The 24,321-nt window shown below is 45.0% G+C and overlaps 1 protein-coding gene across 3 annotated transcripts in view; it reads left to right on the plus strand.

The window, feature by feature from the left end:
* The first annotated feature begins 5,210 nt into the window (after positions 1-5,210).
* The window catches only part of RASGEF1C (RasGEF domain family member 1C), an 86,105-nt gene continuing 66,994 nt past the window's right edge, over positions 5,211-24,321 (plus strand). The window contains exon 1 of one of the 3 annotated variants that reach the window (XM_069773063.1): positions 5,211-5,583. In XM_069773063.1, coding sequence (XP_069629164.1) covers positions 5,548-5,583 — 36 coding nt within the window. In that variant the 5' untranslated portion in view covers positions 5,211-5,547. Of the gene's footprint in view, positions 5,584-8,099; positions 8,348-24,321 lie in introns of those variants that run through there. The other 2 variants (XM_069773065.1, XM_069773064.1) reach the window with 2 other exon arrangements.

Raw genomic sequence — 24,321 nt, forward strand, 5'->3', positions numbered from 1 at the left:
CTAGGAATGCAGTTGATAGAATTCAGATAAAAACCTGATACCTACGAAAGACCCTTCAGCAAAATGTTTGTCCAGCAGTGTTAGAACTTGCCCCTGGATAATGAGTTAGATCCACCTTTATCATTCTCTTGCAACTCTCATGCAATTAAGCAGACGATTCCAGTGTTTGCTGAAACTTACTGACAATTATCAGCCTGTATCTGCTCCTGCTGGCCATCAATTTTATACTGGTGGAGCAGAGTGGGCTTGGGCCCATCTCTTGCAAGTTACCTGCTTACATTCAGTACTTCCTTTCAAACCTCATGCTGTATCACTGATGCAATAACTTTGTAGGCTCGGCTGAGCTTTCCCTTGAACCTGCTCTCTAATTAATCCCTGCTTTAAGTTCTTATCAGCAGATTAACCTACTGCAGAAACATTCTGCATTTCCATAGCTTCCAAGCCACGTAGGAACATGGCTTCTGTCATCTTGCCACAACCTCAGCATTACTCAACATGTCAGCTGAAGTTTTAGAAGTTTTCCAGACCTTTTAATCTTTACTCCTCACTTAATATTGTTCCTTTCAAATAGATGTCATTCCACCCACAGACACTTTGCCCCATAGGGATCTAAAGCAAGCTGGGTTGAGTAAAGATCCATTTCACACATGGAGGAAAACACAAAAAAGGTAAGGGCTCTAAATGTAAGCCTGCATTTAGGAGGACAATAAAGCCTGTGCTTAAATCCATTCCTGTTGTAATTATTGGTGTTATGAGAGCTATAGAAACTACAGCCTTATTTGTACTTGATGTTGTACAAATATATAATGAGGAAGAAGTGCTGTGTCCTGAAAGACTGCCTATGTAAGAATAAAGTCAATAGGGAGATCCAAGCAACAGACAGGAGAATGGGAAACTTGACAAAACCTTTATCTACAGAAGGATTCATTGGCCAAAACAAATTACCTGTTGAACAGCTTTGTGATTTCTGTGGGTATTGTGGCATATCCTCAGCCCAAAGTACATGTTTAAGTCTAATTGAAGAAATTAAAGTTTAGCATGTGCTTCAGTACTCTGCTGAATCAGGGCCATAACGCTGCCACCAGCCATTTTAACGCTGGACGGAGATGAGCAAAAGAATGTGTCCGGTATCAGTGAAATTCCTTAGTGGCTCCCAGATTGGGTACGTAGTGTCCAGCCAGAAGAACTGAAGCCCCTTTCTGTACTGTGATTTTCAACTCCGATTAAACCATCTCAATATACATTCCCGAGGCCACTGATGTAATAGATTCCTTCCAGAGAAAACACTGCGTAAAGCAACTCTGCCAGGAAATGGGAGCCCTCACACTTGGTGCCTGTATTTATTGTAAATATCCTGACTGAAGTCCTTTGTGCAGTAGTTTGAGAAGAAGCTTGTTGTTGTCACCCTCTTCAACTGCACCATTGTCCAAGACTGGAAAGAAATTGGGATCTCATCTGTGGTGAAAAAAATCTATCTTAGAAGAAGAGAAAAAATACAGTAAGGGCAAAAATAGCCTGAAAATGGGTTTGCAGTGAGAAAGTAAGTTTCCTGGAGGTCTTGTCAAAATAATCTTCATCAACAAAGGACTCTTAAATGCTATGGGGTTTTAGCTTTTTTTCCCTGTAATAGTAGATTCAATACATCAATGCTCATTTCCCAGAAGTGATGCTCTCCCTGACCCTATGGTTGCAACATGACCCTCAGCCCCTTGCTTCAAACAAATTCAGGAGCTTAGCAGCATTCTGTGGAAGGAGCAAGCTCACCTCATTCTTAGGCATTTCCCAGAAGCAGCAAAATTCAAGGGGAGTTTTGCAGCTGAGCAGGATAAAACTCTTGAGTGTTTGCGCTAGGCATTCTACCATGGCCATACCACAGGCTTGAGAGCTCTTCTGCTGGAATCAACAAGCACCTTGTCTCAGTACTCCAAATGTGCAAAGCTCCTTTATGAATTAAGCAGCTAAAACACATACAAAAGAAGCAGCCAGTTTGTTGGCATACTAATAGTATTAAGTGTCATTATACTGTTAAGCATCAATGATACTGAACTTGGACCAGAGTTCTTTGCCACTGAAACCAGTTAGTGACTGCAGGCTAAGGCATCTGGGCAGGCCAGCACTAACCAGAGGTGCACATCTGCTGTCTGTGCCTGGCTGTCAGTATACAGCCATAGCTCTGTGTAAGAAAGCATCCACAGCTACTTTCAAGCTACTGCTGAAACTTGTGGGTCTTCCTATAGACCTGACGGCTTGCCAGATTCTCATTAAGGTGTAAGACCTAAAGACGGAGACGGCATGTGAAATGACAGGCAAAGATGGGGCTTAGTCCCACCACAAGGGGCTCCATCCGTTGTCCCTGGGGGCAAGTGGAGATGCTGCTCCTGGGATGATAACTCCTGTGGTGGCTGTGGACCAGCTGCGCCTGCCCTGTGACTGCTGACAGGCCTCACCTGGTAAAAATGATCACAACACTAACAAAAGAGCACAGATATTTACCAATATTGAAAGGGGAATATCTTAGGCAGTGAAATCACATGGCTTACTGGGTGTGCCTTTCAATTTTTGATAAATCCTTAAGTGAAAACATAGGCAATGTGTCACCATAGGCACCTTTCTAATTAAACTGAGAACATACCACATCTATTCCTCAATGTCCAGTGCTCTTTTCTCCTGGGTGCAATTTGCAGTGCTGTGTTTGATCTATGAGCTCCTCGTGTGGCTTGGTTAACAGTTGCCTTGGAGCGTACTCCTTTCTTCTCCAGCCACTACAGCAGCAGAAAGAGACCAACAGGATGCTGTGTCAATGACTTCCTGAAGCCAAACTGCTGATAGAGATTTGGGCAGTTCTGCCTTACTGGAATTAACCCCCTGTTGAGCCAGTAAAACATGTATGCTGAAGTTAGCACAGAGTATAACACTAAGCAATGTGAGTGAGAATCAAGAGGGTGCGTATCTGTCTTAACTAAGGAAACCAAGCTGGTGACTGTCAGAGGACACCTTTCCTTTCAGAAAAAAGTATGGAGTGAGTCAGCTGCCAATGAAGAAAATATACCCCTTTGCCACTTCTCCTTCTTTCTATCTGAGAATCACATCTACATGTCAAATGATGATGAGCGACAACGCTAACCTTCCTTCTACAGCCTGCTGGCAACATAGGAAATGTGGCTTGGTTGCCTTGAGAGACAGAAGTGATGAAGATGTGGAACATCTGAGGACCAGAGGCCTCTTCTCTCCGGATTCCTTCCATGGCGTTTTATAGATTCTACCATCATCTTCCCTTGCCCATGGGAGATGGGTTACAATGCGGCAGAGAACAATGCTGTCCCACAGCTTGGGGAAGTTAAGGGGCTGCACCTTTGTGTGCTAATACCAAAAAGCCCCTTTGTAGGAAGGCAGAAATAAGGAGGCACTGGGACACTAACTCAAAAACATTCTTGGGTTTTTGTGGTTTTGTGATGTTTCTTCATTCTCCCAGGTGTCTCATTAAAAATGAATTAAAATGAGACAATTAGCTGCTACTGAGAATTTACAATGTTGCTGCATCAAAGTACTTTGGAGTACTTACTAAATAACAGCTGAGTAATTGGTATCTATCTCTACTGTCTGTCACAAAGACAATGGACATGGCGAGGGTCCTGGAGGGATATGGTCTTTATTGAAGAAAGGAAATGAATGTTTAAACAGGCTAATTATAAACAACATATATAAATTAATATGATTAGCTGTAGGCTTTTTTTTTCTTTTTTCTGGGTTTTTTTTTCTGCTTCCTTCCGTATAGTTTTTTTCTGGTTGGCTGTAGAATGGGTTCCCTGGTGATCGAATAAGAAAAGGCAGAAATAATGTTCCTTTCACAAAACCATGGTCAAAAGGCCCTTGTGCTTCTTAAGAATGGAAAATGTGGATACATGTCATCTGGAAACCACTGCCTGGCAGTGGTTGCAGGACAGTTGCAGCTTCTTCCATACATCCCCTCTAACCTTGCCGCTTCTTCTGTTACTTCTTGAGCAGAATTCAGGTATTGACTTACCGCCAGGTCCAAAACTATGAAGTCCAACATCTCCCACGTCAAACCTATCGTACATGCACCACCAGTCCTCGTGTGTGTGGTGCACACACATCCTGGACAGGCTCCCCCTCTGGCACACGCATGTTTGATCCTGCAAGCAGAGCCACCAGCCCGGACTGCAGGGAGCCTGCCAACCTTCTGCTTTGAGCTGTGATGGACTGCTTTTCCGCAGCTGCAGCATGGTACGGCTGCTTCTGCCTACCCAGCTCTCTGCTTCTGGGTGGCAGGATTTCACCCCAGGAAAAGGAGGAAAGAAACAAGAAAAGCAGTAAGGCAGGAGAGTGGCAGGAGAGAATTTCTGATCAACTCTTTTTCACAGACTACATTTTTATTTGAGACTATACCAATTCCAGTTTTCATAACAATGCATTTTTCCTTTGACAAGTGCTTATTTCATTTTATATAGTTGTCTAAATAGTTACCACATTGCTAATGTTTCCAGCCAGAAATTACTTCCCAATGTGACAGATCCAGACCTTCCAGTAATTTGCGTATGTAAATTCAGATTATTATTATTATGTTCACATGTAATACTACAGGTAACAAAATGAAAGAGCAGATACAAATTATCTGCATAAAAATCTGCATAAAATATTCACATATGGAAACCTAATTTTTCTTGTTTGTATAAATGTCTGAACATGTAATATCTATCAATCAATCTCACTTGTACCCATACAGCTCAGAAGCATGTCATATTTATTGTGTGAGTCCTAACATCATCTTCCAGTAGTTCATAAAATATGATCACTGCTAGGAGCTGATCGGAATTCAGAACTGTATGATCATTTGGTTGTTACTGTGGGTCTAAAACATCTTTTTTTTTTTTCCTGCTATGAATTTTTCTCATTTAACAGTCAACTAACCTATAGTGATCTGGGAATTAGCAGCTGAGGACTGTTAAGCACTGCAGGATGCTTAATGCAATTAGCAAAGTTAATAAAATGTTGGACAGGTGCCTTATACCGGGGGAAAAAAGGCGTTGTTCCTATTTGCTCAGGATCAAAGTTACGTTACCTTGTTTCTTTTAAGAAAGCATTTATTCTTAAAATGGAATGAAATAAAGAACAAAATCAATGATTGACCTGTTACTGGTTGAATTCTACAGTAAGCTTCCTTGTTTTCTACTTCCAGGAGAACAGCTTCAGGAAACATGTACCTACTTGCAGAGGGGCACAGAAACAGAAGGTACACTGAAATGGGCAAAGCCTCAAGAAGATTACCCTGGAATATCTAAGGAACAAGTTGAAGCCAGCTCTGAACCATCTACATTTAATAACAGGTGGAGGACGGGAAATATAACAGAGGTCAGAGAGGAATAAGTATACAGTTCCTCCTCTTTCTGACAAAGCTGATCCTTGGAAATCACACGCTTATCAGCTTAACACCTGGAAAGATGGCAGAACAACTGAGTCAATGAGAGACAGCTGAAAACTACTGATCTGTGGAACTGGGGGGAGAAGACAACTCCTGCTGAAAGGTCCATGAAGCATAAGAAAAACAAGGATGTTGCCAACAAGGTAAGTGTGTGAGTCTATTTGTGTCTTCACTCAAGAGCTCACAAACTGGAGGATTTCCCCATTTAGGGTGAATGTTTTCCTGTGTCTGTCCTTGAGGGAAAACTGAACTAGGTAATTCTAGTTATTTCTATGTTGGTTTTAGAGGAAGATGGGGAAGTCTGAGTGAAAGACTGTAATTATGATGGGTCTTTTAAAAGTTAACATTTAGAGAAAAGACCTTAAGAAAGAAATTGTGGAGTCAGTCTATCAGGCTGCCTGTCCTCTGGTTCAAGCCATGTTGTTCCAGGTTGTGTTGATTTTGTGTTTCCCTTACCTCTTCTATATTTATATCCTTCTAAGGAAAGATTCTACAATGGCTGAAGTGAAACTGGAGGAAAGGATAGTCTTAGCTTCTTCATTCCTGTCCTGCCTCCTAAGCCATCTGCTGCAGTGGCATCTGTGCTTAGGGAATACACACAGCTGCCTCTGACATTACACCTATTACATGCCTTAGCTCTCTGGGGATCCCAGCTGAATCAAGAACAGAAACCAGGCATAAGAAAAGTAGTGGCTGGAAGACACAGCATCACTTATATCTCTGTGATCATGTAGGCTTTTGTCTTCTGAGCAGCCATGGAGGTATTAGAGGGTGAGCAAAACCCCAAAGGAACCCAGTCAAAAGCAAACCAAGGATGCCTCATGCCATGCACAGCTTGTCAAACCCCCTGTTTGCTTGCGTCCTCAGAAGTCTGCAGAACACAGTTACAAAAACAAGGAACATTTTTCTGTTCCTGCTGAGGAAAAGGCAGAGATCCTTGTGCAGAGGGCTGGTGTCCGTGTATGCATTTCAGCGAGTCTCTAGCCATCTTTAAGCTAGGTCTGCAGAGTCACGCTCTTGGAGCTGAGCTTGCCTGGCTGGAGGGCTAGTTTGTTCCAGAGGAAAAACCTGCACAGGGACAGGCTTGGAGCATAGGCTTGAGGCCAGAATTAATGCTGATGTAGCCCCAGTCTCTGGGTAGAGCTACGCCTTTACCCTTTGCATAGGTACAAAACAATTCTCAGTCCACAGGTGTCATCTTGGTGCCACTGGTAAATATAAAACGGGAGTGTGATTTATCATTGTGGGCTTGGGCTGAGAAGTTGGTCATTGCTTGATAGGATTTGCCTTCACTTAAAACAAAAAGAAGTGAATAGAAGCTGGTGGCTGAGATCCTGGACTGTGCAAGAGGAGCGGGCAGGACATGCTCTCTTTTGGGAGTGGGGGAGCTCACTTCCAACCTGCATTTTGTGAGAACATGTGGGAACGCCCAACTCCTCAGACACTGCCTAGGCTGACATATGGAGAGAGGTACAGATGTGCAGACTGTCTGCTGCTCCCCTCTGCAACCCTGGGCTAGGAGAATTCCCTAGTCCTGCTTATCTGAAGCATTTACACTCCTCATAGTGCCCAAGTGTCAGCAGGCATGGCACAGCCACGTTTCAGCTTTGAGTCATCGGGTGAAAGAATTCTGGTCTGGGGCCTGTAGTGACTAGAAATCATTACCTTGTGTTGGCTGCTTGTCCTCTGCAAGATGAGTTTGTGGGCTTGATCCATTTTCCCCACATACATGCATAAAACGCCCACACATCTGGCTTGTATTAGCGTGTCCTCATTGGCAATTTCTCTAAAGACAAACCAAGCTGGGGGGAACTGGAGTGTTTTAACCAGCTGCCGCTCACCTGGCCCATCGAGAGCACAGGTATAGCGAAGGAGGAGCAGGGGGGGGTGCTGGTCCCGCTCATCCAGCCAGGACATCCTCTGTTGCCATCCTAAAGCGGTGCTGTGCTCCTGTTCAGTAAGATGGCCCTTCCCCAACATTTGCGATAACCTTGCGTTCGTATAACTAGGATGTTTTGTCCTCCCTTCCTACAAGCAGCCCAGTCTTCTTCCTTTCTAAGGACACGCACTTTAAGAAATAAGTAAATAAACGTCGCCCCTTATTTTCACCTGCCGTGAGCCAAAAGCTTCCATAGAAATCCCGGGTCTCTAAACGCGGGGTTCGCAGGAGCGGGGTGCTGGGTACGCGGGGGGGCTCTCCCGCAGCTGCGGGTCCGCAGGGCAGGATCCGGCCGCGGTTTCAGCCGGAGGCCCCGGCTCCCCGCTGCCGCCGAGCGAGCGGGAGGGGCTGCACGGCAGCCGGGCGGGGGGAGGGGGGGGGGAATTTCGATCAGCACGACTGCCAAAGCCAATTATCAGGAAGAGGACGATATAATTATATTAGGGAACATCTGTACTTCATTAAAAGCCCTCGCGGGGCGGATTCACGCCCGGCCACGTTACGCACAGGCGCTTCCAGCCGCTCCTCACCCCCCCCCGTCGTCGTCCCCTTTACCGAGCCCGCCCGCCGGCGCCACCGCCCCGGGCGCAGCCGGCCCCGCTCCGCCAGCTGCGCCGCCCCGGGGCCGCGCCCGGGCTCCGGGCCGCGCCGCCCCGTTCCCCGGCCCCCCCCCCCCGGCCCCGGGCGGCTGCACCTGCCCCCGCGGCCCGGCCGCCCCTCCCGGCGCAGCCGGTCCCATCCCGGGCGCGGCGGGCAGGCGGCGCTCTGCGGCCGGGCTGCGCTGGGGCTCCGGGGCGGTGCGGCGCGGTCTCTCCTCTTCTTCTTCCTCCTCCTCCTCCTTCTTCTCCTCCTCCTCCGCGGCGGCGGGCAGATGCGGCGGATCTTGGGGTGGCTCTCGCCCGCAGCGGGCTCCCGTCCCCCCGCCGCCCTCATGGACGGCAGCGGGGGCAGCAGGCGCGCGTAGCTCGGTGAGTCCCACCGCGGCCGGTCCCGGTCCCGTCCCTTCCCCCAGCAGCCTGCCCGCACCGCGCTGCCGCAGCCGGGGATGCTGCCTCCCTCGCCCGCGCTCCTCCGTTTCCCTCTTTCCGCGTAAAAATCGACACCCCCCCCCCCTCAGCTTTCCTCCGCCCCGGCGCCCCACGCGTGTTGGCGGCGGGGGCCCGGCTGGCGGCGGCGCCGGGGCCGGGCTGCAGGGACCGGCTCGCCGCCCGGTTCTGCCACCTGCTCCCTGCGGCTCCGGCTCCCTTCGGGGGCTGCGGGCTGGTCGCTCCTGCCGGGATGGGGTTTGGGAGAGCGCTCCCCTGGTCGTGTCGCGGAGGGCGTCCTGCCTTCCCCTCTGGTAGGAGTCCTGGGCTGGGGGGGGGCTGCAGTCGGGCTCCCAAAGATTTGTTTCAGGGTAGGACTTTGCCAATATCAATCTTGGAGTTATTTGCTTTCGGCTAAATTGAATTTAAACTGACTCAGCGGTTGTAAGAAGCTCAGGGAAAAACGTCAGTTTGAGGCTTGTTTTCCTTACCTTGGGTTTAAAGACCTCTCTTTGTATAGTCGTAATGATTTCCTTTTGTAAAATAATTTTGTTGTGCTTTATTTACTCCTGGAATTTAACAGTCCTCCAAGACAGACAGGCTCGTTAGAGGCTGAAATAATCAGCTCCAAGGCACAGGCAGTGCCCTTGGTCGTAACAGGTGCAATGTGCATATTCTTATGAACAATGAAATGGTTTCAGCATTCAGGTTTATTTGTATGCTCTGCGTTTCTGTGACTGAAGAAATTGTCATGCTATGTTATGTCAAAGATGTCCTTACAGCGTGAGCGTGTCCATAGGACCTAATTAACAGGACATAGGAGCAGCTGCACAGACCCTGTCCGTCAGTGATGGCTTTAATACCCACGGTATTCCTGGGTGACACCCTATAGCTTGGGGTGTTTTGGTGGCTTGTGTGAGGACCCACACTGGGCACTGGTCCATCAGCGATGCTCTGGCCCAGCATGAAACACTGGGAGTTGAGGGGGGGGAAGAGAAGTGCAGAGGAAGAACCAGTTGTGCTCAGATTGTATTCTCTAGACTTGATGGTCCTTTAATACAGTTCCCTGACCCCTGTGTTTTCCGAGCAGGGTGGTGGTGGTGGCGCATCTTGTGTTGTTACTGAAACCTAAAATACTGACACTTATATTCTACAGAAGGAATTTCCTGGGCAGGTATTTCATAGATAAAAAGATTGCCATTGTTTTAGTAGCTTCATGGGCTCCTTATTTAAGGCAAAAATCCAGAGTGATGCCACATTGGTAATTGACTTAATGGGAGTCATTCAGGAGTTAGAGCTGTAGATCAGAAGGAAATTAGACTGGAATTTAATTATTGCTCTCAAGCCAATATAGCACAAATGGTGTATTCCAGCCATCCTTACCCAGGTTCAGCTCCTGCTGTGGGAGACCTGTGCTCTGTGGTGCAGCCAGTGGCATCTCCTGCCTGGAGGCGTCTCTGCCCTTGGCACTGAAAGATGCACTTTGCTGGCGCTCTGCTTTCCAGAACTCTTTACATCTCACTTATTTTGTTAGGGATGGGAGAAGAAATGGACTGCACGTGTAGGGTGGGGAAGGATGACTGGGTAAAGCGGTGAGGATGGGGAGTGCATTTGTTACTCTCTGGCTCTTTATAGATTACAACAAAGAAATGGTAGAGCAAAGGATGAGTCAAGGCTCTAGCCAAGGGAAAGTGCCTGGCAATGAAATCTGTTAGAGCTGTCCTCCTAGGTGGTGTTAGTGGAAACACCGAACAAAGCATGGCACCAGGGATGTCTAAGAGGTCTTCGCTTATTGTCAGAGGTGCTCTGAGAGTGCACAGGCTTGAGTTCTGCCTTGTAGCTTACTCCATCGTGACAGAGAGTGCTTCTTCCTACAGGAAAATGGTGAGAAAGAAAGTCATGGTGGTGTCTTCTGGGGCATTCAGTCCTCTCCAGAGGGTTTCCCCAGTGGTGGGGTCTGCCAGCTCATGCTAATGAGCTGCAATAGCAGTGAATTTTGTGGTGTTCTGCAGTACATACAAACCCTGGGACAGCGAAATGTCTTGCAAAGGAGGTGGAGAAACAAACCCAGCATTTCTACTGCTGTGTTAACTTCCCCCTGGACGACTTACAGCCTCACCCAGCGATGTAATTCCATCCCTTGTGGTTCTTGGTTTATGGCAGGTGAAGGTAGGAATACGCTTCTCACTCTCTGAGACACAGCATTTTGTATAGTTCTAATTCAGCCAACCAAGGAAGGTAATTACCTTGTTAACCCTTTGTAAGATGTGACTGACACAGCTCCCTGTCGTTTATTAAGTTAAAAGCAGTGCGTACTGTTAAAATACAGCACACTGCACAAAAAGACATTAGTTGAGAAGGAAACTTTTCTATAATAGCATCAAGTCAGCTTCACCTAATGATGTTCAGTTGAAGGGATTTAAAGTGTTATTTAATCACATTTAGGGCCAATAATCTTAAAGGATTCTTTAAAAATCCTTAGAAATAATTAGCAGCCTTATTTAGCATCTTGGGTGATTTAGGCTGGTGAGAGAGTGATTTGTCCTTTTCACATCACTGGTAAAGTGTGATGTTGCTGTGAGTAAGCTGGATAATGTTTACGGATCTGGTAAGCCAATGAAGCTTTGGATAGTGGCCCTTTAATTGCCTGAGGCTTTTCTTGCTGTACATGCTTGTTTAACAGAGTTTTGAAAATCATCTCTGGAAGCCAGTTATTTATGCTGCAGATGCTGATCTGGTCGGGGATATGTCCACGCTGCAGTCATGGATGTAGCTTGAAGCGCTCTGCTCTGCAGGAGCGTGTCTGTGACCACGTGGAGCTCAGTGCACCCTAATGCTGCAGGTACCTGCTCTGGCCTTGCTGAGCTCACCTGTGCAAAAGGAGCCCTGTGTCCTTGCTCCACTGACTTGATGCACCTGCGGGAAACGAGTCAAGGTGGGGTTGATGCAAGAGCAGAGACTTCTGGACACCCTGGCCAGTGAGCGTAGGAGACTCGTAGCTCCAAGCCATTAGCTAGGCCAGGAGTTTAGCAGGATGTAAAAATGAGTTAGATGTTTCAGATAGCTGAGAGAGAGCAGTGTGTGCTTAAAATGAACAAGGCTTAAAGGGCGGTCCAATGCCTTTTGCTTAGTGTTGTTGCTCTCCGATACAGAGTTGGGAGAAGATGCTTTCTAGGAGCTGCTGATGGCTGCTGTGAGGCATGTGGTGTTTGTGAGGACCGGGTGGCAGTGCCTGCCCTCTGAGGAAGACCTTTTCTTTCACAGTAGACAGCTAATAAATGAAGGAATTAATAGTAGCAAATGAATTCATAATCATAAGTTTAAATCTGTGTGGCGAGTTCTTTAGTAAACTATTCTTTTTTCTCATTTCCTTGCTCAAGGTCTGCTCTGCCTGTGGAATAGTAGTTCAAGTACTCTGGGGTGCTTCTTTCTAATAGCATTGCTTTGGTTATGTTAGAAATCTTTTGTCTAAGCAAACTCACTCTGGACACTTTTCCCACATGCAGGTTTTTTCAGGGGTGCAGGAGCTTAGCAGGTGTGTAGCAAAGGCCTTGCCTTTGCTGGTCAAATGTTTGCTCATGTCCTAAATATAACTTCTGGGAATTTGTGTTTGTTTTGGAGCTGGGGAACACTTTTCTCTTTTACCCGCTTTATAGATTCAAAGGATTTAAGCATATGATTAACATGAAGCATGTAAATATTCTCCCCGGACTCATCTTTTGGATCAAAGGCAGAGTGCTCAGTATGTTGAGAGGATGGAGCCCTCAACCACTAAATGCAGGGAGCTGATCTGCTGCTATGCTTGTCTGAAAAGAGTATATGATATGAGTACTTTGGATTTATGTCTGTCTGTGCCCCAAATCCCTCTGCTAACTGCTGTCTTGATGTTCTTTATCTACAAAGTGCTTACAAGCATTAACAAACCTTTGTGATGCTGCTGAGGCATGTTGTTATCCCTGTTTTCCAGAAGGAGATGCTGAGAGAGTTTGGTGATCTGCTGAGACCACTGTGGGTTATGGACAAAGCTGGGTATCGAACTTGCAGCCTTTAATTCCCAGCCCCGTAAGGCAGGGAGAGCAGCACATCTCTCTTGGTTGGCAGTACTTGGTTGAACATTGCTATCTTTCACATGATCAGAATGCTCCCCAGATTTCCATCCCAACACAAAGGCTTCTCATATCGTCTACTGGATCAGACTCCAATCCAAAATATGGTCTGTCTGCAGAAGTGAGCAGTAGCCTGTCAAGGGAAGGAATCTCAGAGAAAATTTTATATCTGTCTTGGCTCTCAGACTTGCTGGATGTTGCAAGGAGAGCTGCTGTCTCAAGACTTCTGTAGCTTGAATGGTCACAGCTTAGAGAAAGAGGGATTTTTCCATTTTCTTTCCTGTAAGTGCAGTAATTCTTCATTTATCACTGATTTAAAAATACTGAGAATGCCTCTACAGAGCAGAGCGCCTGAGTCCATGCATATAAATATAGACACGCTAGGTGTGTATGCCTATGAGCTGGCAAATGAATCAGTTTCCATATCTGAAGTTTGCGTAGTGTCACTTTGGGCTCTGAGTTAGTTGTTTTTTCTGCCTGGTTTTGTTTTGCTTCATTTCCTTAGGTTCAAATAATTTCTCAAAAGAGAATGGTCAAACTTAAAATGCGGAGGAACACGCTTTGCACTGATCTGGCATGGCAGTGCTTGTCCCAGGGCAGCGTGGAGGTGAGAGGCTGGCGCCTGCCTCCCTTGCTGCTCTGCCGTTTGTCAGAAAGACCCTCCTGGACCGCTGCGGGATGCTGGGGTCTCGGGAAGCTGTGCTGGCCAGGCAGGCTTGTGCCGCATCAAATAACCGTGACAAAGGCAAGCTTCTGTGTGTTTTGAAGTTTCCCTTTAGGAAATGCGATTCATCAAAATCCGATGTTCTGTAGTATAAGGCAAGTGACAAATTTGCAGCAGTTCTTGAGTTTCCTGCAGGATAGCCCTCTGGTGTACCTGCGCGTACAAACATGCGTAAGGAACAGGCAAGACGTAATTGGGAATTTACTACCTTTACATGCTTTGTGAATGAACCACAACCATCCTGAGCTTTTTCATGTATATAATGGCATCTTTCCCTCTTTCCTTTTATCCTCTGCAGGGAACCTGTGTTCTTCTGAACTAACGCTCCATTCCATAAATGACCCAATCAGCCTTCATCACTGCTCGTTAGATCAGAAACTTCATTAGTTAATAGCAGTGCTGTTCTTCCTTTTTGTCCCTACTACAGCTAAGCTCATGGCATTTACAGACAGACTTGTTAGTCATTAATATTCTTTGTATTCTTCATCTTTGGCTTCAGAAAAGAAGGCCTTTCATCTTTTGCCTTGCTTTGTTTTTTAGAAGAAGCCGAGTTTGACTGGAGGAAAAAAGAAACCAAAAAAACATTTCTCTCCTGCTTTCTTATAAGCTTCCAAGCAGTCTCCCCTGCTGACTTTGTACTTTCACAGTAGACAAACATTGACTTTGTTTCCACAGAATATAGCTGGTTTATTTTTTTCTTGGTTTACCTTTTTGGTTATGCCTCAGCAGCTTGACAGGACAGGATTAATTAGCAGTGACTGTCTATTTTGCTGAAATTCTCATTCTTGCCACAATTTTTCCATCAGGTTTATTGTACCTAAAGTCAAGTTGATGTAAGTAGAACATAAGCATGTGTCTAAACTTAGAAAAAGTGTGAAGGGTTTCCCTGGTTTCGAGTCTAGACGATTACTGTGATTGGTCCATTGATTCTTGCTCTTTTATTTAAAAGAAATCAAAATGCTGATACCCAGGAATGTGTTTTAACTCTGCCTGCCAGGGGTGAAATGTGCATGGGCAAATACAGTAATAAACCATGTTCCTCTGTTGGGGAAGGCTTTCCTTCCACCACTAAATGCTCACTGGTTGTAAATGGTCAAATCTGGAGCCTTTGCTAATGTGCAATGCCAACTAAAAGCAATATACAGAGGCGCACGGCATTTGATCCCTGTGATCATATGGAATCTTGCAGCTCACTTCTGAAGAGCAGGACCAAAAGCAAAAAAGCTTCTTGCCTGGGCTATGTGTTTTGGTTTTGGTATAAAAGTCACTTGATGTTTGTTAAAAGCTTTTTTGAATGTGCAAGTAGTTCATACCCATTCTGCTCAGGTTTCCTCACTCCTGGCTCTGATGCAGTGCATATCACAGTGCGATCATTAAGTGTGATTACCACATTTTTGACCTATTTAAAAGTCTCTGGCTGTGAAATTCCAAAGATTCTAATTTAAGCTATAAAACAGAGTATTAATGTGCCGTCGCTTACACATTTCATGGCTCATTTCCTGATTACAGCAATTTTGAACATGTACATATAGTCTGTTCAATGCATGTGTATAAACATCATATACCATGTATAGCCTGGTCATCTGGGCTTGAGGCTCACATTCCACACATCTTCCACAAATTAAAGCAGATAGAAGAGAAAGTCATAAGTGCAAGAAGCTGCAATGTTCCACGTGGGTGCTGGTAAAAGGCCTGATGCTTTCTGCAGGGCTGGAGCTCAGGAGAGGATATAGGAATGAGGATCATGCGGGGTTATAGAAGTTGGGCAAGAGAGCAGACTTCAGGAACATCTTCACACAGTCCCTTGCTCTGCCCCATGGACTGGAGAAGGTGCCCTCTGAAAGCACCAGGGCTCAGTGGTTGTCCCTGGATTGCTGTCAGGGGACTTCAGCCGTACTAAAGCCAAAATACAGGCAAGATGCTACGTGTACTCAGTGGGTCTGCAGACAACAAAGGTGGCTGTTGAGATCTTCCAGTCTTTTCCATCACTTCATTCAAATCTGTCATCTTGTTCATGGAACTGAAACTCTGCAGAGCTTCCTTATCCACGTGTACAGAAAGGAGTTGGGGGTTACAGTTACATGGGTCACTTATGATTCAGCCATTAGGATGACACAATATGAAATAATTCATCAAGGTTACAGGTGCAACTGCAAACAGTGGCTCTAATAGCGAAATCCAGTTTGAAAGGTTAAGAACATGTGGAAGTGTTGTATAAATTATCCTATGACCTAGTCACTGCATCAGGCCTGAATCAGCGAGGCACTTCCGTGCACACTGACATCGAGTCTGCTCCTGGTAAGGACGTAAGAAAAGCCTATGTCTCACTAAGTTTCATAGGATTAGTTACGTGCTTAAAACTGCATCCAGAGATTTTTTTCCTGAGCTGGGAGCATGCTTAAAAGTTAACTGTGTGGCTGGCTGAGTTTGGTGCCATGTTCCAGAGGGGCTGACCCTGCAGTCCCAGCGTCTGTGGTTCCGGCTTTCACATCTTTCAGAAGGCAGCATCCCTCGAGTTTGGGTACGAAGCCTTAAAACCTTTGTGTTCACTCTCCACATACAGACTGGGTGTGCTTTTTACTTAGGTAGCAGCTTGTTCCTGTTCCCTTCCTGCAGTCTAACTGCTGAAGCTGCTGCAAATTCAGTGGTTTTAATAGTTGGAGATGTTTGGGGGTCTCTAACATGATACCCACTGTCACCTGGTCACAGACACTGCGGGGTCCTCTGTGTTTTTCTCAAAGGTCAAGGTAAAGTACAATGCCTATTGGCAGAAAAAGGAGGGGGGAAAGAAGGAAAAGTGAAAGACGGGTGAAGGAGTTAATTTGGCTTATTGACTTATCCTTTTGGGTCACGGCACATGATCAGAGTCCTGACCTGACAGAATCAAGTAGTTCTGTGCTGAAGTTGTTTTTGGTTTTGTTTGGAGTTGTTTTGTGGTTTGGGTTTTTTTGTTTGTTTGTATTTTTAAATCAGTTTGTCATTTTAATGATGGTCACTGTGTCAGTCACATCCAACTCAACCAAGTCAGGAAGCAAGCAAGGTTTGGAAGATCAGGACTTGAACTCTGTTTACTTTGCTCTCTTTAAAATACATTGTCATGAAAAACTGACGTGTATGTTAAACCTGTAATCTTGCAGATACTTTAAATAGTTGAATAATTTGGGGCATGTGAGCAGTTCTTCAGAAGTCAGTAGGGACAGTATCTGAGCCTAGATATTTGCAGATTAAGGCTACAGGCTGTTAGCTATTTAGCTATTTTCTTACTTCCATGTCGAGTGCTTGGCTCTTTGGTCCTACATGAGCTGTGAGATACGGATGTCTGGATTAGCAGTGATTTTTATACAAGTTTGGCATGTAGGATGAAGGCAAGGTCTGGAGAAGAGCAAGGTGAAATGGGACCCTTCTCTTTCAGGACCTGGGGGTGAACCTTGGCGTAGCTGAACTACTTGTGCCTCATGCACACAATATGCAAGAGGTGGGAACCAGGCAGTGGGTCCCTGCTAGAGAGCAGTGTCCCTTGGCGTTTTCTGTCCTGCTCCAAGGAAAGGAGATGTAGGGAGAGGTGCAATTAGTCCTCCCCATCTCCAAGCACTGCTGGAGGACAAGTTTAGCAGCCTCTCTCATGGCTGCTGCTGTGCCAAGACCTGGAGGAGAGATTTCTGTTCCTCTCCTCCGTGGAGACTGCCAGCGCAAGCCTTGTATACTCGTTCTGTGCATCAGGAACAGGATTAGTGCTTCTGTTCCTGGCATGTGCATATGTCAGGTATTGGAACAGGCTGCCCTGGGAAGTGGTGGAGTCGCCATCCCTGGAGGTGTTCAGAAAACACGTAGACGTGGCACTTCAGGACATGGTTTAGTGGGCATGGTGGTGTTGGGCTGACAGTTGGACTCGATGATCTTAAAGGTCTTTTCCAACCTAAACGATTCTATGATATGTTAAACAGCATTTCAGATGTTCAGTGTGTACTGCTTTAAAACACCAGCAATACAAACTTTATAAAGGCAGAGTTACTGCCATTTGTTACTCAGTTGCTGGAGATGATCCTTTGGATCCTTCTGTCTGTCTTCCAAGTGAGAAGTTGGTTGTGAGGCTGACTAAGCCCTGGTAGAAGATATCATTACATTGTGTACACAGCTGGGAGAGCATCAGCTTGTCGTTTGCAGTTGTCTTATTTCTTAATGTGGTGTAGTAAATTATAAATGTACACAAACACCTACGGAGCATTTCATTCATAAGCTGCCAAACTGCAGTGTGTGTTTTGAAATTGCTGTTTTGGGGTTTGTTTTTGTTTTCTAGGGTAACTTCATTATCTGATACTAGGCATTTCTTAAAAATAAGTAGATGACATGAGAACCATGTATCCATTAGTGATTCTGCTAATAAAAATTTGGTCTTTTTTTCATTCCATGAAAGACCTTCTGTGCAACAACCTTGTTCTTTATGGCACAGTTATTAGCTGTTACTAGGTCATTTCAGGAAGGTCATTATTTGCGAATTGGTGTACTGTGGGGCTTGGAAGCATGTGCCACAGTGTCGTGTAGGCCAACAAGTATTTGAGCATATAGATTGTTAGGAAAATGTGCAAGAGGTTTGTATAAATAGGGATGGTTAGGACTAAGTCCCTCTCGTGGCATTACTCATGTGCCCCTCTCTTCTGGGGTATAGCAGTGCTAACAGCTATCCAGTTTGTGTATTAAAGCAAGTATCTTCCAAAGTGGAACCACAAATGACAGCAGAATTATGATTAAAGGGCCGTCAGTACTGATGGCAAGCCCAATGTAAAATACAAGTCTGGCTGTGGTTAGGAGAATGTGCCCATCTAATAAGCAGCTTAACTTGGTGTATTACTGTGAATTAGAAAGAAGCATGAAATATGTGATGTGGATAGTAGGCTGGATTTCCCTGTCACTGTGTCATTTATGTTCCTGGAGCTGCCCTGGCTTTGCCAAGGTTACTTCTGAATTGCACCCAAGTGAATGAGAGGTACGTTTCCACTTCTCAACACCTTCCCTTTTTTTTTTTTCTTTTATTTGGAAACAGCAGTATAATTTCTCCGTTGTAGCCCTAGATTTGAAGTTTTCATCTCAGATAAAATGCAGCCAGTAAGACTAATTGGTCCAAGTGTTTTATTTTTCCTGATCAGATGCTAACTGCTACAACTTCATTCAACTCCATTAAAGAAAATAGGTGTTGTTCCTTTCTCATTAATGGGAGTTGGATTGGACCATTAAAGGCCAATTTTAGCAGAGATATTAGCAAATATTAAGGCTTGATCCACAGCGTTTTGCAGTCAATAAACCAGCAATTGCTATCTACACAATAGCAGGTCTAGTAGGGGTTTGAGTGTCTTTAAGAGCGCTTGTCTTGAGTATCGCTTCTTTAAGTTTTCTGAAATCAGTTAAATTGAGATAAATCCAGTGACTTGTTCATGTCTATTGGAGTTGCTCAAAATTTATGTTCTTCACTGAGAAGACTGTGGCCTGCTGTGCTTGGATAGGGGAAATCAGGAGCTTTTCCCCTTGGACTATAAATAGCCTGCTGAATGTTTGTGTTCTAAAGGTGGTGTTCAACCAACCACTGAAACAGTATTTCCAACTACTTTAAATCACTTCCTAATCGCTTCTGTTACGGATAGCCACATTTTACTTTTTGTAGGCTCTTACATGCATGAAGTTTCCTTTTAAGGTTGTTGTCTCTCTCGCCTCCCCTCGCGGCAGGATTCTTCTCCTTTACAAGCCACGTCCAAATATCTCAGTGGTATGCTGTGGAAAGAAAAGCTTCTTGTATAAGGCTGTGTGTATGGGTGTTTCAGCAAGTAGCACAAGAAATCTGAGGTTCTTGTCTTGCACACCTTTTATCTTGATGTTTTGACAAGCCCCATTTAAAAACTCTTATGGCAAGTGATTTTTATGAGCACATGTGGAGAGGAATGTGTAAAGTGCTTGAGATGGTAGGGACTGGGAAGATGCATGACAACTGCTTTGTGTAAGATGATCTGTGTTCTGAGGAACAAATGGTGCATTGAGATGACAAATGGAGCAGCAGAGGTGCAGCTGGGCTCCAAGGGCTGTTCGATAGCAGAGGTACTGCCGAATGGGTAGATGAGAGTCTTCTGCAGTGCTAAGAATAATAAAAATGCATTTGCTCTCAGCAGATGAAAGCATTATGTATGGTGGTCAATATAAACAATTTCCTGTTTAGGTTTGAGCTTTCTTATAAATTAATGATATAATTCTCATTGATTTAATTAAATCAGGTTCCAGGGTCTTGATTTGCAGAGTTTTCTGGTAGTGGTTTTATAACTAGAAGATTTTTAGGCAAACAAATGGCCTCTATCTCACTTGCTGGGTGGGGTGTCTGGTGATAATTAGTGCATTTATCAAGGTGTCCTTCCATGTTAGAGACAGGCTGTTATCCACTTTTGATAGGAGGAAACAGAGGGACAGTGAGATTATAGGACTTGTCTAGAGTTATTGCTGTGAGCGAGCAAAGTGCAAATGCAAAGACTTTTGAGGTTTTGGTGTCTTACCAGCTTGGGCTGGGAGTGCTGAAATGATCTTTGTGGTTGGCACTGTGGGGACCCGGTGCTGGTTTCTTGGCTTTCCACCTGGTGCGATGACATGTGCTAATATTGCATTGCTCTGATTAGTTTTGGTTTCTCACTTGAGTTTGAATGTGTGTTGGCTTCCCTCAGTAGATCGAGAAGGAATTAATGCTGCATTCTACTTAATTGTTCATCAACAGCTAAAATAATGACAAAACTGCTCCACCCCAATTAGTAAAGCAGCAATTAGGAAGACTTAATTAAGACTCAGACATCTGAAATCTTACTGCTTCCTGGGCCTGGGAATGCTGTAGCAGACCAGTGCATGCAGTGAACTTTGCTTAGTGTTACCCCTGCACTAACGAGCAGAATCACTTGTTTCCTCATTTAGAAGTATTTGACCTTAAGATATGAAAGTAGGTCAAGGAAGTGACTTTTAAATCATGGAAGTTTGTGGTTTCAAGACTCACTTAGTCAATATCTGGATTTTATTTATATGTATGTTCTTATTTCTACTAATTACTTTGTCAAGTAACTAACTGAGCAAGGCCAGCTTAAAAGATAAATGACTGTAAAATCTTGGGAAGAAGAGAATGTTGTTTTCCTACAACAGGACCAGAGGAATTTGTACCCATAAGTTAGATTTGCAAACCTTCTGACCCTCCCACCGTTGGTATTTTTTTCATAAAAACAAAGATGCTGTCAGCTCAAGTCACTGTTTCACCAAAAGGGTCGTTTACCTTTCATAAAAAATAATAAAGAGCTGTATAAATATTCTCCATATGCTGCTACTGGATTGTATTAGTGAAATATGTCAGTATTTGTGGTGTGTGCAGCCCCACGTTTTATGACACCACTTGAAAAATGCGAGACATTCATATGAAGAGTTATTTGGAAGATGGTGACAAGACTATTTGACATAGCTGTGTCTTAAACAGAGCATTTTCAAGCATACAGTAGAGAGAGAAAAGCATGCGTGACCAAGTGTCGCCAGCACTGGGGTAGCAGACTTCAGCCCATGTGCTATTAGAAAGATGGCTATGGGGCTTTCCAGTTTGCTGGATTTGTTTTTTCCAGTGTGACTGAGTGCTTACAGGGACCAAGCAGATGGCTCTGAAGATCTTTTCTGCGTGGCTTCCAGAGATTTGAAAGCAGGTTTTTTGACAGCTTATGTAGTATTGGGTCTCCACCATACCTAGTTATTTCCCATCCGTGGCTTTACTGAGCTTCTCAGATCATCTGCATGTTGCCAAGACTTACTGCAGAGCTCAGTAGTAGAAAGGTAGACACAGAAGAATCTAAGAAAGGTCATTTCTGACCTCTTAAGCAACTTAGACTTTCACCTTGTGCTGGTGTTGGCTGGGATGGAGTTAATTTTCTTCATAGTAGCTGGTATGGGGCTGTGTTTTGGATTTGTGCTGAAAACAGTGTTGATAACACAGGGATGTTTTAGTCATTGCTGAGCAGGGCTTACACAGTCAAGGCCTTTTCTGCTTCTCACCCCACCAGTGAGCAGGCTGGGGGGCACGAGATGTTGGGAGGGGACACAGCCGGGACAGCTGACCCCAACTGACCCAAGGGATATTCCAGACCATACGACATCATGCTCAGCATAGAAAGCTGGGGGAAGAAGAAGGAAGGGGGGATGTTCAGAGTTAGGGCATTTTTCTTCCCAAGTCACTGTTAGGCGTGATGGAGCCCGGCTTTCCTGGAGATGGCTGAACACCTGCCTGCCCATGGGAAGTGGGGAATGAATTCCTTGGTTTGCTTTCCCTGCATGGGCAGCTTTTGCTTTACCTGTTAAACTGTCTTTATCTCAACCCCTGAGTTTTCTCTTTTACTGATTCCCTCCCCTATCCTGTCGTGGGGGGAGTGAGTGAGTGGGTGGCTGTGTGGTGCTTAGTTGCTGGCTGGGGTTAAACCACGACACGCCTGACAGTGTTGGCTACAGCACAGTGAACCCTTGTACATCTGGTGCTTCTCACACCTGAATGCAGCCGTTTGCACTGGTGACCAGCGCCAGGTTTTTCTGAGCCAGAAGAGCAGGGGTGATCAGGGGCAAGCTGGGTTTGGATTTGGGTCATGAGAGTATGCCACGGGTGGCTGAGGAAAAGGTTACCCCAGGCGCCCTTTCCTCTGAAGCAATTGTGCTATTATGCCCTCGCCATCCAATACAACAATGGGGACGATTGATATTAAAGAGCAAGGAGGAAGCAGCTTCTGCCTGCATCTTTTTATGATTATATCTAGTCCCTGAGCCTTCACTGTATTATCTCCTTAAATCTGTGCACCTGACAATTTTGCTTTAGCACAGTTGAATGTATTACTGTCCTGGGTTGCAAAAGAAAAGCATGCACTTACAAGCCTGCCACAGGCTCCCTGGGAGGATTTGGAGTAAACCTCCCAACATGCAACTGGCCGCTTCAATTCTCCTTTTTCACATAGCTCTTTTTTTGAAGAGTGAACTATTGCGAGAAGAAGTTGCTGTATGCAAATTTGAGATGAACCGTTTTGTCTTTCCAGGATTTTTCTATTTGCATTGCTCAAAAAGCAGTTACGGTTTCCCAGCTTTGGAGTCTGGCTATGAAAAAGCCCTGGCTGAGGGCTGGGAGTGTTGATGCATTGCTCAGTGTCTCCAGGTACAGCATTCACAAAACAGTGGGTGATGAGATTGACAAAACCTGTGGGCAGATGATTTGTAGTGCATGCAGCAGCACAAAGTGGGGGCTCTTTTGGTTAATGACTATTGAACTTCTCCTGTCTAACAGCAAGTTGTATCCTGCTCTGCAAATGGGTGTCTTCATGAGAGGCTGAGCTGCAGACGGGGACTGCTTGTGAATTCATTAATTTGTGTCTGGGTGGCAAGTGTGCTCCAAACAGGGCTCTGCTGGTCACCCAACAGTTGGTGTCATGCAATATGATTTTTTTTGAGTTGTTCGGTTCTAATTATTCTCCTCTTGAAAGCTAAGAGTCTTTACTCAGTGCTAGATGCTTTTCTCTAGCTGCTCACATTGCATTTTGTACATGACAATATCCTCCTTTGGAAAGAATTGGTGTAATAAATTTGTGCACGCAGCAGTCCCTAAATTCAGCTCTATTTGTGGAAGGAGTTCCAAAGGGCACATATGTCTCAGAAACATTGTGACTGTTGCATGAAATGATAATTTTCATGCATGGAAGATAAGCTTCTGATTTATTTTTATTAGTGCAGATGAAAATTACTATGATGTTACAAGTAGGGCGTAAAATAATATCTTTAATCTCATTCCATGAGGAATATTAACTTCAAATTTTGTATTTATTTTCTTTCCTGAACAACTGTAAAATGCTTAGTATGTGACTTCAGCATCTGTTCTATCATGTTTATGTAGGAAGGTTTCTCTTTTTCTTTTTTCATGCTCATAACAGGAAAAGCGCATTTTCATTTCTGTAGTGTTTTATGCAACATAGAAGTTGAGTTCCTTTGATCAGGAAAGAGTCTCAATTTTTAACCAGAGCACAGAAATGTGCATTTATCCTAATGGACAAAAGCACATTAGGAAATGCTTTCCCAAACAGGACACTGCAGGTGACTTCAATTTAAAAACCACCCAGACTGAGAAGTCAAACATTTGCTACTAGCAAGAATACCCAGGCAGCCAGGGCAGGTGGAAGGGACTATTTCTACTCTTGTTTTCCTTTTATCACCTATGGGTGAGAACCAATATGGTCCTGAAGACTTCATAGATATACAAGTAGCTTCTTGGAAGGCTGACTGTAGACTGAGGTTCTGGGGAACATCCAGGTGCTTGCGTCTCCACTTTGTTTCCCCAGCTATTTTGGCACAAGCTGCAGGGAGGATAAGCCCTTTGTAGACTTCAGACATATCCTGTCTGTGACAGGTTAATCTGCTGCCCGTGTCCGCGCCTCGGGGTGGTTGACAGCATGAGAGCAGGCCTGGAAATGGAAGGTAGTGCTCCTCCCTACTGCCGTTTCAGGGGTGGCATGTTATAGGAGATCAGGGGCATGATGTGTCCCAGCTGCTATAGCATACCGATGTGCTGTCCTGCTGCTGTACGGTCATAGTCATTCTGTTAGCATGCAAAATCTGTTAACTGATAGCACTGGCCGAGCCAAACAGATCACTGAAGAAAAAGCGATGATTTTTCATAGCACAGCTCAGCCCTCCTGCTCTGAACGACCAAAACAGACGTGGGTAAGTGAAGTTGTGAATAACTAATACTAAATGGTTTCATCCCTAGATAAGTTAGCAAAAACATGGTTATAGGCAAGCCAGGACTTCGTCCCTGCATATGAGAAGGGGAATGCGTGGGTTTGTGTCATGGTCCTGTCTCTGACAGCTGTTGTAAGAGCATTAGGCAACAGTGATGTTTCAATGGGGTTAATTGGTAGCCTAAATAGCATTGTGGGGCAAATAGTAAAAGGCCTGGAAGAGAACGTTAAAGGATTCAAGTATCACTTAAAGTATTAACAGAAGATGCACATGTAGGTATGCGCATGCATGTGTGTAATTGGCAATGCAAAGCCTTTGAATTGGAAATC

Source organism: Haliaeetus albicilla, chromosome 27, assembly GCF_947461875.1.
Source record: "Haliaeetus albicilla chromosome 27, bHalAlb1.1, whole genome shotgun sequence".
Classification (NCBI taxonomy): domain Eukaryota; kingdom Metazoa; phylum Chordata; class Aves; order Accipitriformes; family Accipitridae; genus Haliaeetus; species Haliaeetus albicilla.